The sequence below is a fragment of the Pleurodeles waltl genome, chromosome 3_1 (genome assembly GCF_031143425.1).
Source record: "Pleurodeles waltl isolate 20211129_DDA chromosome 3_1, aPleWal1.hap1.20221129, whole genome shotgun sequence".
In the NCBI taxonomy this organism is placed as follows: domain Eukaryota; kingdom Metazoa; phylum Chordata; class Amphibia; order Caudata; family Salamandridae; genus Pleurodeles; species Pleurodeles waltl.
The window spans coordinates 1,961,246,492-1,961,264,429 of NC_090440.1; the positions used below are offsets into that span (position 1 = coordinate 1,961,246,492).

The following is a 17,938-nucleotide window of genomic DNA, read 5'->3' on the forward strand; positions in this document are numbered from 1 at the left end:
GTAAGAGCGAATTCTATATTCTTCACACACTGTTCAGATTTACTTGTTTGTTCTATTAAAATTCTAGGAAGTCATCTCCTGGGTATAAAAACACTGAGTGAAATTTTTCAGCCTTTGTTTCGTTTTCCCCATTTTAAACCATTACTTTTTTCAATCCCTAAAAAAGGACTTTTGAGTATTTGTTAGTTTACATATATAGACCATTGACCAATTGTTAAGATTCAAGTTCAGTGGTGTGTAAGCAGGGGTAATATCTTCCAAACAGCCAATATCTGTGTCCCAAAATGTGAGCGGCTCACAAGGGTATTTTCTATTTCTGAAAAGAGTTTTTAAATTGAATCCAAATTAAATATGTTAAACTATCCTCTTGAAACAACTTACTAAAACATCTCTAAAAACTTGATGTATCTGCTGCTTTAAGTAATAATCCTCGTATAATTAACTAATAATTCAACTCCATTTATTCTCAATCTCTAAATGTTCTAAAAACAGCCATTACATGTGCTACATCATCAACTTTCCTAGCCATTCGGTAAGACACTCCTTGCCTCTCCGAGATTTATAAGCATAAATGGGTTCCACAGGTAGTCTACGTAATATGTCCACGTATATACAGAGTAAAATACTATTGCTATTTCAGGGACCCAACCCATTATTATATCCTACAGGAAATACAACCACAGTCATACTGTAGCTACTTATTTGGCAAATCCGCTTCTCTGAACTCCAAAATCTCTCCTCGCTGATCAAGCTATAGACCATGGAATACGCAACACACAGTCTTCCTTAAATACCACTACGTATCTAGAGCTATTCAAGATTAATGAAAATTTGCTAGCATTCGTGCCAAGGATTTTCAATTCCTTTAAGGACACGGAGGTGAGGATTATGCTTCTCTTTCTTTATTACTCAAAAAACAGCAGCCAATCACAAAACAGAAAACTTCAACTACATTTCCCAGAATGCTTAGCTCAACATGTCCACCAATCGCATCCCATTAAAACCTATTAGAGTCCTTAACTCCATGGAACTGTATCATGCGTGATGAACTGCCAGCAACAACTTGACAAATCTTTTGAATTTTCGATTCTATCCAAGTACTGAATTCAGACACTTCAACCTCCTGTCGATAAAATCCTTTTTTCACTCCCCTTTCTGCTCAGATCCTAAGAAACAAGACAGAACATTACGGTAGCGGCCAGTTAATCACTGGTAAATAATCTGGGTGGGATACAAATGACAACAAACTTTCATTAAATATAAAACAATGTCTTAGTGATACATTATCAAAGCATCAACTGGGAGGGATAATCCTCACCTCGGTGTCCTTAATAGAATTGAAAATTCTTGGTGCGAATGCTAGCAAATTTTTTATTCCTTGTCAGGACCGGAGGATCAGATTATGCTAGTTCAAAGCTGATTGAAAAACTCTTGTTGCAATATCTCCCACAGGTTTATAATAAAACTGTTTAAAAGTAGAATCAGAAGACCAATCAGCTGATTTCATAATATCCTCCCATCTCTACAGATTTGGAAGCCATCGCCCCCCTGACCGAATAAACTCCAAACTGCTTCACGTCAATCCCCGCCTCGACCATTACCCCTCTTAGCCATCTGGCAATGGTCATGGCAGACAGAGGTCTGAAAGGTTTCTGTAATTAAATCAGTAACTGACCTGCCACATCTGACCTCAATGCTCTAGTACAGTCCTCATATTGTTTTAAGCAACTTACAACACACAACTTTGTATTGAGAGGGTATGCAAATTACTCTGTACATGTAGACAGCGTTTTCGTCCTTCTAGTAATGTTGAAAGATACACCTTCTGGTGTAAACACTCTACCTGCAAGGTCCAGAGTCTTGACATCTGATGACCGCCGATATGCTGCCAGGCATAAAAGCACTGCTAATTTGGCAGATAACTGTTTTCTAGTCAAGTCAATGTTCTCGGGCCAGCTGTCAAACAACCTGAGGACTAGGTTCACATCCCACAGAAACATATATTTTGGCTTTAGAGGATTTGATACTCTGATGCCCTTAAGAGGCTTGGAAATGAAAGGGTGCATTCCTACTGGATGATTATTGACCTTCACATGCCCAGCTGAAATGGCGGAACGCAAATTATTGACTGACCTGTAAGATAGGCCCTCAGCCACCGTCTGCGACAAAAAATTTACTATCTCAACTATCTCCACTGCCACAGGATCCACATGCCTTTTCATGCACTAACCCCACCAAGCTTTCCATGCTGAAGAGTATCTCTTCTTAGTAGACGTTGCCCATGCTTTAATGATAAAGTCTGCAGCTGTGTCTGAAATGCCTGCCAAACTCCACTGTTGCCTGAAGCCTCCAGGCCATCAGCTGCAACTGTCTCTGTACTACTAGAGGGTGCATCTCCCCTAGGGGGCCCAAAAGCATCTCCTGCGACCAAGGAAGAAGGAGAGTCGCATACTAGTTCTAGAAGCAATGGAACCCACGGTTGCGCTTTCCAAACCGGGGTGATCAAAACCACCTCTGCTGCTTGCCTCTTGATCTGGGTTGCTACTCTCGGTATCATTGCAAAGGGGGGAAAGGCACAATTGAGATCCCCTGACCAGTCCTGGGAAAAGGCATCTGTGGCACTTGCTAGAGGGTCCGGCCTCCAGCTGAAGAACTCTTCCAGTTGTCAATTCAAATGGGAAACAAAAAGATCTATCTTGCACTGATCCCATATCTCCTGGGTTAACTAGAAAAGCTGGGAATGAAGCTTCCAGTTGCTGTGATCTCTGAGGTACCTGGAGTTCCAGTCCGCTATTACTTTGGTCTGCCCAGGATGTATTCTGCTACAACTACCGGCTTGTGGGTCAGGCAATAATGCCAGAAGTCTTTGGCAATCTTGGCCAGAAGAGGAGATCTGCCTCTCCCCTAACTTGTTGATGTAGCAGACGGCTGAAATATTGTCTATCCTTAACAGAATGGAGCCTGAAACTTTCTAGGGGGACAAAGTCTTGATTGCAAATGATCCTGCCAGCAACTCCACAGACAGTTGATATTAAGTTGGAATTTTAGCTGAGACCCATTTCCCCCCCACCCCTCCCCGTCAAGAGGTCTCTGCATTGAGCGCCCCAGCCCCGCCGGCTGGCATCTGACTCTATTATCGATCCGGTTAGGAGCTGAAAATGGCTCTGCCATTTCAGGCATCCACCTGCGTCAACTACCATTGTAGTTCTCCTCTTACCTCCTCTGTCAGGGGAATTTACTTCAAGTATGCCAAACCTTTCTCGAGATGCTCAATCTTGAGCCTCTGCAAGGCTCGGTAATGAAGAGGGCCCGGAAATATTGCCTGAATTGAGGAAGCTAAGAAGCCCACAATGCATGCTATTCTCCTCAGGGACAGAGAGGGTTGTGCCAAGGGTACTGTCAACTCTCTTGATGTCTCGAAGCTTGGACCAAGGAAGGATCAATTGAGATGCCTCTGAGTTGATTACAAACCCTAGGAATTTCACCATTCTGGTGGGGGCGAGGCTCGATTTGCCCTTGTTTATGACAAACCTGAGGTCCTGCAAAGGAGATATGGTCATGAGACCGTGCTGCGTCACCAATTGTTGGGATTGAGCCATGATCAAAATATCATCCAGATATATTATCATCCTGATCCCTTTCTCTCACAAGTGTGCTATCACCGGTTTGTGCAGTTTGGTGTAGCACCAGGGTGCTGACCAAAGCCCGAAAGGCAGGATCAAATATTCCAGCCATTTGTCCCTCCATCTGAATTAAAGGAATATCCTGTGTGGATGCCAAATGGGGACAGTGAGATAGGCATCCTTCAGATCCAAACGCATCAACCAGTCCCCTGTCTGAAGTAAATCCGGCAGTAGATGAAGACCCTACATCTTGAAGTGCTGGTAAACAATGAAATAAGTGAAGTCTCTGAGATTGAGGACTAAACGGTGCCCTCCCCCTCGTTTTTGGACCCAAAAAATGTTGCTCCAAAAGCCGGATGGATGGGGTTCGAAGAAGGCCACCGCTTGTTTCTGCAACAATGTCTGAATTTCTAAATCTATGAAACTGGTCTCTTGTAGGGAAAAATACAGAGGAGGCGGAGGAGCCCGTTGCCAATGGGTCTGATAAAATTCCAAGTGAAAACCCTGCTCTGTCTATAATACCCAGGTGTTTTGCGTCGCAATGCCAATTGCATAGAAAGGAGTGAACCCGACCCCCCAACTGAATAAGGGATGAATCTAAGACTCTTAACTGCGGTAAAACTTGAGTGGGGGTTGTACTTTGCGCCTCCTTTCTGATCTCTGGGTCTTGAGAAACGGGAGTGGGAAGGAAAGAACGTGCCACCTCTGCTGTAATCTTGCCCCCGACTAAAGTTTCCTCTTTGGGAGCCTTGAAAGTATGCACGGCCTGATGAGCAGCCCCTGCCTCGTCTGGCCCGGACAAAAAGGCCAGAGTGAAACACCTTTTTTAGATTTGCTTGCGCCTTATTCAGTTGAGTGAATGTAGTGACAATATTTTGAAATGTCTTTTACAAATATGTTGCCAAAGAGGCGACCCTCGGCCAGGGGGCCTGCACCCGCCAGTGGCAGCTCTGTCAAATTCAAATCGATCTTCATGAGGAGCAATTTGCGCCTTTCGGACGATATAGCGCATTTGGCGTTTCCTAGCAGGTAAATCACCCTCTGTGTCCATTCGGCTAGGGTGTGGGGGTCGATATGAGTGCCAGTTTCTTTGGCCCTCAAAGCCATTTTGAGGATCTACACCAGAGGTCCCGATAAATCCAGAAGTTTGTCCTGGCAGGACTGCCAGGCTCGATCAATCCCTTTCTTCGGATACTTGGTGAATATTTTGAGGAATGTGAGCATACTAGCATTGATCTCGGGCGTGTCCGCCACCTTGTTGGGGATCTCAGGCCTAGGACATTCTTCCCGCAGCCTATTGCGGACCTCCTTGTCGAAGCATTTGCATAATTTGTCATGCAAGTAATCTGTTACAGCAGGTGCAGGGACCCAGTCGGCTGATCGGGGACGCACGATATCCTCCGGGTTAAACTGGAACAGGTTGGAAAGGGAGCCCGTCCATTCTTGGCCTTTGGTGGAAGCAGTCTGCCTTGCCCTTTTGCGCTTGCCCAGGGATTTGCTGCAGCGGGATTAGTCAGAGTCGCTTGGGTCTGAGTCAGAAGAAGGATTAGCTCCTATGAGAGAAGCCTTTGAGGTGAAAGGGATAGAATAATAGAGATGGTCATTCTCGGAGGACTGCTTTATCGCTGACATGGCCCAGTCATGAGGCCAAGAGAGGGAAGATTCCTTAACCTTGCTGGACACGGATGAACCCCGACCTGCCTTCCGACAAAGGGACCAGCCCCTGCTTTTTTGCGAACTGCTCTAGCTGATGGGTTATGGGTTTCATAGCAGCCACCAAGGCCTGATTGAACTTCTGTGGCACAGAAGCCGCAAGTGCATCAATCGCCTCAGAAAGAACATCACCCAGGAAATGACCGTATGGATCTTCACTGTATTGCCCATACTTCTCCTACTCGAAGGGCATCCAGTCAGTCATATTTCAATCGTATATGGCTGCAAAAGCAAACAATCAAGGTCCAAGAGGTCGCTAGAGAATAAATCGGGGGTGGGGGGAGTCACCCCTAGAGCAGAATTTCAAAACTAAGGCTCCTCAGCATAAGCTGTGTAATAATTTATTGCAGCCCCGTTTATGTAGAGGGCATCAAGGAGAGTAACTATTAAATGTTGATTTTCTGAGCGTGCACTCCACTCAACTTGCAGGGCCTGCTCTGTTGTTTCAGCCAGAGCGCTTTGTCTGTCGCAGTGACAGGAATGCCAGGAATGAAAGCAATGTGCTCGATTCCTGGCGTCCTGTCATCGCGTAGAAGGAGAAGAGACAAATGGAGGACCACGCATAGCCCAGTCTTACTAGGAACAAGCCCAATTGAGCTATGCGTCGCTCCTCGGCTCTCCGCCTGGGCCTGATGAGGGGAGGCTTCGGGCAGGCGCTGGGACAGCAGCACTCGAGGGGTGGGTCAGCGCAACCCACGCTGTGACAAACAAATCTACCTACCTGTAACGGGGAGAAATCCCCGCGGATTAGGTGCCCTGCTGAGGAGAGGATGGGCGCGAGGAGCACGGAAAGGCAGTCGCTCCGCAGCAAGGAGCTGCGCGCGTGCACGTGAACAGCCCAGTCACCACCCAAGGACCGAGGCAAAGAATATGAGGTAAGAAAGCCGAAGAGGCTTGAAGCATACAATACAAGTCAAATTGGAATCGCCAGTGAAACGTGAAAGGCACTTATCTTGTCTGCTCGAGCAGCAAAGAAAGAGGAGTTCACGATGGTGTTAAGGACTCTAATAGGGTTTAATGGAATGTGATTGGTGGACATGTTGAGCTAAGCATTCTGGGAAATGTAGTTGAAGTTTTCTGTTTTGTGATTGGCCGCTGTTTTTTAAGTAGTAAAGAAAGAGAAGCATAATCTGAGCCTCCTGGCCTGAAACGGAATTAATAACTGCCAGTTGTTTAAACAGGAACAATGGAATCACAGGAATAATTATTGACAAGGCCAGGGAAACACAACTCTCCTCTATTTCTGCGTCTCAGAAGCACTCAAGCTTGCATGTCCTGTGATGAATGCATACACAAAGGGTGCCATCTTAGACTGCCTATGCTGGGCACAAGATCTAATAAAGAGGCGAAAACATGGAGAAACACTTTGTAAGAACTGAAAGTCTGTATTTATTATAGATATAAATAGTTTTGCTGCAACTAGTTTACAAAAAGGATAACAGTGTCATCTGATCCAAACATTAAACAAAGCGCGCTATCTTAAGCTCCCTGTACAGAGCATATGATGTAAAAATTAAATAAAAATGAAAGGCAAACCTCGAGAACCAGCTGTTTGAAGTGCTGGTCTTCCTTTCAGTGTAGGCGGCAATCCGACCTGCTTTTCAAAGGGGGGGAGCTGAGTGACCTCAAACTCTAAAACTCTAGTAGCTTCTAACTGTGTAGTAGCTTCTAAAGGTGCCTTGCAACGTCCTCTTTGCCTCTGTAGCCCCAGAGGAACTGTAAATAGTTTATTTTTTCAAAACTAAAATTACGAATCATTTGTTCAAAATAATGTGTGTTGCACAAAGCCTTTTCAGATAGTTTACTGGACTTGCTGAACGTAAGTTTATTTAGTTCAAGGAAAACGTGACCTTAATGTTCCCCAATAGCAAAAGGCTAATGATTTGTAGAATATGCTAAAAACTTCTGCCCTCAAAGGAGGCCCTGGGGGGGGACTGCCGAGTTGGCAAGGTCTCCCCGCCCGGGATTATTTGGGGAAGGTGGTATGGCCCAGGGCAGTGAGGGCTACTTTTGGGCTCCTTTTAGGCGGGCGGCAGGAGTTATTTATAAGCGGACATGTTGTACCGGCCACCATTTTGGCAGTAGGTGACACGGTGACTGGTAGTGAGATGTGAGGAAAGTTTCCCCTCAGTATTTAGTTGGTTCCAGTTTGTTAGCGTTTTGGTGGGTTAGCATATAAAAAATAAAAAAACAATTACTAAATAAGAAGAGACAACAACTATATACATAATAGCAGAGCTATAATCAAATCCCCACTGCACGTAAATAGGCGGGGAGTGTTGGTGGCTTCTCTCGCGCTTATCTTTCGTCCTGTTCTTCGCCGGTGCGGTTGCTAGTGGCCATGACAGAGGCGAAAGTCCAGCAGGTGCTTCAGCTGATGGAGGAAGCATGGACCTGATTCGCTTGGAGGTTCGGCCTTCGTTGCGCAAGTTGGCTGGCGGTGTTGCGGCGGCAGTATGGGCATGTTTGCCTCCGCGCGGAGAGAAGGTCCGGGTCCTCCAGGTAAGCCAAAGGGGGCGGGGCGGTGGGAGGAGTAAGACGGTTGGTGCGGGGAGGGCAAGCAGGTGCTACGCATTTCACCGGCTCGCCCACAAAGGCGAGGCGGCAGAAGAATGGAGCGGGGACAGCTGCGAACGGTGGAACCCGCCGGAAAGGGCTGCACATGCCTCCTGGTGCGTGAATTTTGAGGGCAGTGGGAGGCGCCTCCTTTGACGGGGAGACCACCACCCACAGGGCGTTGGAGGCGCGGTGGGGCCCGAAGGGCTCGCAAAGAGTGTAACCTTGAGAGGTCAGGCCCCAGGGGTGTCACAGCGTAACAGGGCAACAAAACCTCATGGGGCAGCGGCGAGCACTGCCTCACAAGTTGTAATTCAACGAAGGCAGGGTGAGACAGAGGACCTGCATGCAAAGGGGCCCACGAGGGGTAAAAAGGGGTTACAGGTGCATGAGGACAGCTATGCTTGGCGCGGAGGTGAGTTGGGGAGCTGGAGAGGTGGGTATGGAGCTGGGACCAGTTGCTGAGGAGGGTGCCGGCGGTCGGGTGCCAGTTTGTGCCAAATGGACTACGATGCTGGTATGGAGCGAGTCTGAGAGTGAGGGGGGGGTTGGGGACAGAGTTGAAGAAGCGTCCCCGCCCATGCAGGTAAAGCCGCCGGGACGGGTGTATGGTCAACATGAGCAGTCTTTGGGGGGGTGCAGGGGCGGTTCTTAAGGGAGTGGATGGCCAGCGAGACAGTGAAGGGGTGCGTTCCGGGTAGGAGGGGGTGCTCTAAGTATGGTTGTCTCACATAGTTTAGGGGTTAGCTCTCAACCCGGCACATCGGACCTTTTCTGGCAGGAGGAGGCAGGAACGAGTGCCGGTTACCCAGGCGGGCAGTTTGCGGCTCTGCGGCGCTGGGCAGAAGAGAAGGTGGGCCCCAGTGCAGGTAGCTGGATGGCGTCACCAGAAGTCTGGAGTTCTGACAGCATGGTCAAAGACGCTCTTCGGGAAAGGTGGGATGATTGGGGCAGTGTGCCCATTGGCGTCACCTCCTGAGCGAGCATCGTCTTGGCGCAGCAGCAGGAGGTGTTGCGAAGCGGGTACGGAAAAAAAGGTATAATGCCGGTGATTGTATGGTAAGCGAAGGAGACTGGGGACAGGAAGGATTCAATAATGACTTGGACTTTACTGAAGAGAGTTTAAAGGAGGGGGAGATTTCAGATGATGGGGACGATGAGCAGGTATGGTGGAGGGGTCGGGGTTCTTCTAATCCTGTTGATAAGTCTTTACAGGTAGCATATCCCATTACCAGAGGTTTACCAGAAGGAGCCCAGCTGGTTAGGCAGAAGGCACAGGAGCAGCCACTGACCTGGGCGCCGGGTAAGGGCTCCTGCGATGCTAAATTGCAAATTGTCTCGGTGGAGATTGAAGCATAAGACGATGTTACTGAGCACGAGAGACGTTTGGTGAAAGGAGTGTATGTGGTGGATGCCGGGGTCACAACAGATAGTTAGGCGTCAGTGCCGTCGACCAAGGTAGAGGATAAGTCAGAGCAGCAGGGTCCCAAAAGGACAAAACTGCCCTACATGGGCACGGCTAAGCATTTGGGAGCTCCTTTGATGCAGTCAACAGAAGAATTTTTTTTAAAAGGTGAGTATGTCGAGATTTTGAAATTGTTACACCAGGAGGTCCATTCTAAGTAGGGATCAAAAGAACAAGAATATGAGTTGGCTAAGAGGCCTAAGGTGCCGGTGAATATAGAGAACTGGACGGCTGCCTTTTTAATTATTGCGAGTGGGTATTGAGAGCGTCACCCCAATAGGTCGTTGGCGCTCTTTAAGTACATAGACGTTATCTGGAAGGTGCAGATCAATTATGGAGGTTATGCGTGGCTTCAATATGATGAAGAGTTCAGGGCACGGATGGGGGTGGACCCAGACGTACAGTGGGGTGAGATCGACGTGGACCTTTGGCAACATACTATGGATCCAGCGAAATTCAGGAAAACCATATTTACGGCTAGCGGACTTCCCATTACTTATTGGCCCTTTCGGGAGCACCCCACACAAGGGGTGGTGGCAGAGGTGGGAAAAGGACAGTCAGGGCAAACCACCACCACTCGAGGTGGAGCGTGTTGGGACTTCAATAAGGAGCTTGCTCTCAGGAATATTGCAAGTTCCGACATGAGTGTTCAAAATGTGGGGGCCGCCATGCCTTGCTGCACTGTTATGGCCAGACCTCACAAGGGGGAGCGCCACAGGGACCTTCACAGGGACAGGGTAACGCGGGGGACAGCCTAACGGCTCTGGGGGACAACAGTTTAGGCAGGGATATACAGGAAAAGGCACATACTCCGGTTAAGGTTCATCCGTTGAGATATTGGTTGCAGGGATACGACAGACCTCATGGCGCTGACATGTTGCTTCAAGGTTTTACCCATGGTTTCCGTTTGGGGTACATGGGACCAAGAGAGCGCAGGTGGACAGACAACCTTTGTTCGGTGCGCGGCAGGGAAGCAGTGGTACAAGAGAAATTGGACAAAGAAGTGTCAGAAGGTCGCATGGCTGGCCCTTTTACAGTTTGGCCTATGTGGAATTTGATGGTCTCGCCCATTGGTGTTGTTCCCAAAAAGGAAGCAGGCCAGTTTCAGTTGATTCAACACCTTTCCTGGCCTGAAGGTGGCTCGGTGAATGATTTTATACCAGAGGAATTGACAAGAGTCTCTTATGTGCCTGTGGACATGGCAGTTGAACTGGTGGAAGCCATGGGGACTGGTGCATTGATGGCTAAGACGGACATCAAATCGGCTTTCCGCTTGTTGCCAGTTCACCCCTTGATTTTGAGCTGCTGGGAATCCAGTTTCAAGGCAAGTGGTATGTAGACAAGGCGCTGCCGCTGGGTTGCTCTAGCTCTTGCTCTCTTTTCGAGTGTTTCAGTACTTGCCTGCAGTGGATTTTTACGAGGATCACAGGGCACAGACATGTGACGCATTATCTTGATGATTTTTTCTTGGTTGCACCGTGGGATTCTCAGAGGTGCGCAGAGGTTTTACAACAATTCCAAGCAGTGATGGGGGACCTAGGTGTGTCCTTGGCCCCCGAGAAGACCATGGGGCCCTGCATGGCTTTGTCCTTTTAGGGGATTGAGCTTGATACGGTGAGCAGGACGGCCCAACTCCCTGACGACAAAAAGGCTCAGATGCTTCTGACTATTCAGGCTGTGTTGGGAAAGAGGAAGGTGACTGTGAGAGAAGTGAAGGTGTTGCTGGGCCATCTCAACTTTGCCTGCAGGGTGGTGAGGGCTGGACAGACGTTTTGCAGACGACTGGGACTGTCTTTGACTGGGCTTTCCGTTCCTCATCATCACGTGCGGCTCAAAGCTGGTGTACGGGAGGATTTGCGCATGTGGTGTCTGTTTCTGGAATCATTCATTGGTATTCCGCTGCAGGTGTGGAGTGCGTATGAGTGGGATGTGCAGATTTTTTGGGATGCGGCAGGGGCTCATGGTTTTGGGCTATATTGGCAAGGACTTTGCGCTGAAGATTGGCCAGTAGACTGGTTGAATGATGGGCGCAGCATTGCATTTCTCGAGTTGTTTCCGCTGGTGGTGGAAGTATGTTTGTGGGGGCACCAGCTTCAGCACAGGTGGTTTCTGTTTCGGGTGAATAATCTGGCAGTGGTGCAGATGGTTAACAGGCAGTCGGCCAGGGAAGCTCAGGTTTTGCAGCTGCTTCGAGTGTTTGTTTTACAATGTTTGCGACAGGATATTCTGTTTAGGGCGCAACATGTTCCCGGTGTGGACAATGACATTGCGGACGCTCTGTCTCGTTCGCAGTGGGAGAGATTCCATGGGTTAGTATAGGGCGTGCCCCTGACCAGAACAAGAATGTCAGACGGGATGTGGAGCATAGGAATGGCAGGATGCTTCGATTGGTGATGAATTACTTAGCACCCTCCACGCAACGTACCTACATGGGCGCATGGCGGGAGTTTTTGAGATCGGGAGCTCGGAGGAGAGTTGTGCATGCGGACAGAGTGGAAGATGTGGTTCGGTTCATAATGGTCTTAATTGCTCGGGAACAGTCCAGAGTGACTAAAGCTGGTAAGCTGGTGGCCCTGGGGTTCATGGGTAAGCTATTTTGGGGATATCACCCGTCGGCGGGGGAATTGGGGCAGAGACTTCTTGAGGGTTGGGCAAGAGTCGGAGGCAAGAGAGGGAGAGTGAGACAGCCTTTGTCGGTGAGTTTGTTGAAGGGTTTATTGGAAAGCATGGCTGTGGTGTGCTTGAGCGAGCGGGAGACTGTGCTGTTTCGGACGCTCATGTCGTGGATGTTTTTCGGGGCCTTTCGGGTTTCAGAATTATTGGGTTCGAGGCACAAAGCTGGGATAGCATAGGAGAATATTTCCTTAGATAGGAAGGGGGTTACGATGCGGTTGCAGTCTTCTAAGACGGATCAGGTAGGGAGAGGGTTGGATGTCCGATTGCGTCGGTACCCAGTGGCCGCTATTTGCCCTTTGGCACTGGTTAAGCAGTGGTGGCAGTACACAGCGTTCCGGGCAGGAGCGGTCTTTCAACATGAGGATGACAAGGTAGTCACAGCTTATCAACTTTTAGCAGTTATAAGGAAGGGTTTGGCTATGTTGGGACAGGACGGGGAGCAATTTGGTACTCATTCTTTCAGGATTGGGATGGCTACGGAGGTGGGGAGAAAGGGATAGGGTTGGGCAGAGCTCCTGGGTTGAGGAGATGGAAGTGAGATAGCTTTAAAAGATATTTGCAGTCAGGGATCGTGACCCCTGAAGACTTATACCCTTGTCTTTTTTTCTCCCTTACAGGTGTGGTGCCCGGATTAAAAGTTTATTTCCTTTCAATTTGAGTGGTGGGACATTCGTTTATTAAATGGGCACACAGACAAGCGTGCAGAACTGCCATTGGAGAGAATCTGGGTTTGGACAGGATCCGATACCATGTGTGTTGGGATGCGAGAGGCGGATTACGGTGGTGCGAATTACTACCTCGTCTGAGTAATCTGATGGTGCAGGGGTTTTGTCCTGATATCTTGATTATACATGCTGGAGAGAATGATTTAGTTAAAGCGACTGGACTTGATTTAATGAAAAGCATGGAGAAGGACTTTGAGGAGATTCGAGGGAGGTGGCGAGGTTGCCATGTGGTTTTTACAGGCTTTGTACCGCGTCAAGTTTGGCGGGGGCTAAGCAGCCCAGTGCCATTGAGATGGCCAGGAGAAAATTAAATAAGGAGATGAGGAGGTTCTGCATGGGCCGGGGCATCACTTTTATGGAGCACAAGGATTTACGGTTTGAGGACAAAGAATTCTTCCAGGGTGACGGGGTCCATTTGTCTTTCATGGGGATGGAACTTTATTTACTGCATATGAAGGAGATGTTGAAAACTATGCTTAACGAACCTTGAGAGGCAGTTGGGGGGGGGGGGGGCGGGAGGAAAAGCCGGGCTAGCTGGCTTTTCTGGTGGCGACTGTGAGTCCTACATGACAAAAAGAATTACGCACACATAGCGAATATGACAGGACCCTAGCAGTTATTGAGGTAGTGGAAAGGGGGACAACAGACGGACTAGACGGACAGGAAGGTAGGCTGACATTAACAGTTATGACGCTGGGCAAGGACGATTGTCAGGTTGCATTAAAGAATGGATAAGGTCAACAAATGAGTTTGACAAAAGAAACAGGAACGGACAACTACATCTGGGCAAAGGAAAAGGAAAGGGGAGGGAGGGTATAGTAGGGGAGGGGGGAGGATTTTGGATTGGTGACGTTGCTGTTTAGTGAGGTTTTAGTTTTGTAAGGCGCAGGCCAAGGCTTGTTATTTGTAAGTGTACCTGTTTCCAATAAAGCTGCCTTTTCCACACTCAGCAACTGTGTCATGTTTTCGTGCCCTCTTCCCCAAATGCTTGACAACTTCTGTTATAAGCCACACATATAAACATTTTGATGGAGTAAGCCTTCTGTAGCCGCTTCAGCAATGTCAGTCTACCTCAATTCAACACTGTTATAAGCATTGGAAACACCTAGTACACTCTTGAAAAAAATGTAAATGATTGCTGTTTTACAATCACGCTTTGAATGGGGGAGCCCAAAACAGTTTAAGAGGTAAAACGTTACTTTTGGAAACATAACCTTGCAGTTGTGAACAGATAACATGAGTAAAAGATCCAAGGTATTTCTCTCTGGAGGCTAACAGCAAGTTCTTGTGAGCTTCACAGAAAGTGGTTTCTCCCAGGGCTTTAGAACACTGAGCCTTTAACTTCCAGAGAATGCTTCCATTGTCGCCATTCTCTGCGGAGTCAAACCATAGTGTATCGAGACCAAACCAATGCATATAGAACAGGCTTCAGTGTAAACCCCATTCAAACCAAGGTGTTTGCTGTTTAACCAGTGTGATTGGGAAAATAACAAATAGTATGTGAAGGCCATACCAAAATTATGTCTATGTATGATGTGCACACAAATCGGTGCATGATGTTTAGAAAACATAATATTTTGTATACAAACACATATAACATGCTTGCAAGACAATGTGGTAAATTATGGGAACCATGTGATTGAGCATGTCTACCAGTACGTTATCACCACGGTAAACATACAAACCGGCAGGTTGTGCATTAGAATCAGCACATCATGCATTCTAATCAGCAAGTGATGCTGTTAAACCAATGTGGTATACATTTAAACCAATATATTACACATACAATCCAATACATTACAAGAATGCGGCAATACATTATGTAGATGAACCGTACAATTATGTACGCCAAAAAGCATGGTTTACATGCAAATACTTGTGATATTCAATAAACCAGTAGGATATGCATGTTAAGTAGAGCATCAAGCATGTGAATAATCATGTAATGGTTTCAAACCAATAGGGTGTATTTTGCAACCAATATATACACAGTTTACCAGCATCAGTAAAAATATTGGAGAAATTTGTAAGTAGAAATTCGACTGATTTTCTTGACTCAGTCTGTGCTAGATCCAGTAACAATCGGGTTTGAGACCAAGACACAGGACAGAGTCAGGGTTAGTACACATTGTAGATGAACTGAGAAGTGTTTTGGATGAAGATTGTGCTACATCTACCAGCAGCCTTCGACACCATCTCCCATACTTTATTTAGTCTGAAGGAGATTTGTGTCAGAGGTCGGGGTTGGCAGGGAATATCCTCCTATTTTTCTGACCACAGCCAAGTAATAAAAACGGCTCAGGCATTTTCAGAGGACTCTCCTGTGAACCTTGGAGTACTGCAGGGCTCCTCTTAGAGCTCTATTTGTTAATATATATCTAACTCCATTGATTCCACCTAATGATGTATGCTGTTGATCAGTCTTAGAGATCAAAAACAAAACTGTATAACCTTCAACACGTGCTTGAAGGAAACACCTAAATGGAAGGGAAGGCACACCCTCAAAGTGAACTCCGATAAAACTAAGGTGACAGATTTAAGAACTAATAAACACATGTATGGTCCGATATATGGTGGGTGCCACCCGAACTACAACGATAATGATTATAGACCGTGGTGCATACCTCGATGACAAACATTTGTTCCAAAGTCATACAGATAAAATCTCAATGTGCCTGTTGCGTTTAGGTTAAGCTATTGTAATAGTATTTTCCTGGTGATAAGTAAGACACAGATCAAACAACTGCAAGTGATTCAGAATTTAGCAGCGCACCTCTTATTCAGGCTTCCTACTTAGGCCAGGATCTCTCCCCACATGAAAGCTCTTTCCTGGCTACTGGTGGAGAACAGAATTCTGTCTATGACAGTACGCCTGATTTTTCGGGCTTTGGAGAAAATAGGCCAAACATACCTCGAGAAAATAGTATGGAAATACTGCATTCACTCAGCTTCGGAAACTAATCTGATGATCCCCCATTACAAATTGGTCCATAAGGGTTGTTTATCATTTAGCTCTTTGGAAAGCAGACCCTTCACAGGTCATTGAAGAGATTTAAGGCTTATCCCATCTTTATAAAGGCTTTAAAAACCACCTTGCACAAAATGTAACAAAATGTTTTTTGCCCCAGGAAGCGGTTTCTGATCAACAGATTAGCATTCTTTAAGACATTCTAGCACAACATACATTATAAGAGGGAATCCATACATTCTGTATCCAAAGCAGCATATTATTAGACATACAAACCAGTGTTTTATAGAAGTGAACCAGTACATTATGCAGCTGAACCAAGCAATTAAGGATGTTGATCAGTACATTATGACTGAAGACCAGCATATACTCAAACCAATAGGTTACACATTTCAACCAATATAGTACAAAACCAGTACAAGTGAGCCAATATATTATGAATATAAACCCATACATGAAACATCTACACCAATGTGTTACTCTTGCAAAGTATAATATACATGTGCATCAGTGTGCTTTGCATACAAACAGTACATTATGATGGCAAGTCAATGTACTATACATCTCAGCCAAAATATCATGTCCGTACCAGTGTGTTATGCCTGCGCAACTGTATGGTATTTATGGGAACAACAACTTTATGCATATGAACAAATTCATTATTCAGGCAAACCAACTGGGTATGTCTACAAACCAATAAATTGTGCAAGTATGGCATTGTGTCACACACACCAGTATTTACTGTGCATACACCAGTCCACTAAACTAAATAGACACATCAGTGTTCTCTTGATATAAATTGCAATCTATTGAAACACAAACCAGTATGTTGTGTTTAAAAAACATACACCTTGAACTGTATGCTTTCTCACATAACCAATGAGCTTTATTGATATTTCAATAGTTTAATTTTGCATTAACCAATATTTTGATTCCTCAAACCAATTCGCCTGTATGTCAAGCAATATAGTGCATGCAAACCAATTAAACATGTGTGAATCGTATAAAGACACATTCAATATCTTACATTAACCAATGTAGTTTGTATGTGAACAACTATGATTCATATGACTAATATGTGTCAAATGCAAGTTGAATTAATTTAGGGCTGTTTGGCACCTCATAAGTCCCTGTTGATTGTCAGAACCAACATATCACTTAAAACCGAAACATGATATACATATCTGTATATAAAAATGTAATGTGAATATCTACTGTAAGACCTTGTTCACTGTAAATTCTTTGAATTGTAGTAGACAGTTTCTGGTCCATTTGGTTAACAAGCAGGGCAATATCTTTGTAGACACTGGAGACATCATTTGAACTCTGGAATGAGAAAGAGAAATCTGTGTTAAGGAACTCAGTAACTAGGGTTCATTTATGGAGAAGGTGTGTGTATGTTTCTGTGAATCTGCCTCTATATGATTGTGTTTGTCATTGTGTCTAATACAGTATGCCAACATGTGTCTTTGTGGTTGTGTGTGAATGTCTTTCTGTTTCTACATGTTGAGACACCTGCTAGTTTCCCTTTTCTCCAAAAAAGGTTGTATTTATGTTTTGGATATTTGAAGAAGTAGCTAGGCAACCCCAATTAAAGTAGGCTAACACAACATGGTGCCAAACACTGGGTTACACCACTGAGGGCCCCTGAGCGCCTGGAACCCCGAAAAAATGTTATGTAGACAAAATTAGCCAGAAACGGCCTGATGGTTTCTATGATCCTCCTTAGTACCAGGAAAGCCCCCCCCCCCTTTCCAAATTAAGTACATTGAGCATCAAACACTTACAAAGGATCTCCCCAAATCAAATTTGAGTTGTTGTACACAATGGCAGGAAAAGCGGAGGAGGTGAAACTAGAAACCAGAGAATGTATGCCCGCCCGTACTGCCCATCTGACAGCTATGGGATTTCCTCTAGCTGGGGGTGTTGGTGGTTGGAGTAGACATAGGGGGTCATTCCGACCCTGGTGGTCCATGACCGCCATGGCGGAGGGCGGCGGAAGCACCGCCAACAGGCTGGCGGTGCTTCCTGGGCTATTCTGACCGCGGCGGTAAAGCCGCAATCAGAAAAAGGGAACCAGCGGTTTCCCGCCGGTTTTCCCCTGGCCCAGGGAATCCTCCATGGCGGCGCTGCTTGCAGCACCGCCATGGGGATTCTGACCCCCTTCCCGCCAGCCTGTTTCTGGCGGTGTCCACCGCCAGAACCAGGATGG

General features: G+C 46.5%; 1 protein-coding gene across 1 annotated transcript in view; it reads right to left on the reverse strand.

The window, feature by feature from the left end:
* LOC138285854 (uncharacterized) overlaps positions 1-17,938 on the reverse strand; it is a 492,092-nt gene that overhangs the window by 255,911 nt on the left and 218,243 nt on the right. The window contains exon 7 of the mRNA XM_069226328.1: positions 16,950-17,052. Coding sequence (XP_069082429.1) covers positions 16,950-17,052 — 103 coding nt within the window. The remainder of the gene's footprint in view (positions 1-16,949; positions 17,053-17,938) is intronic.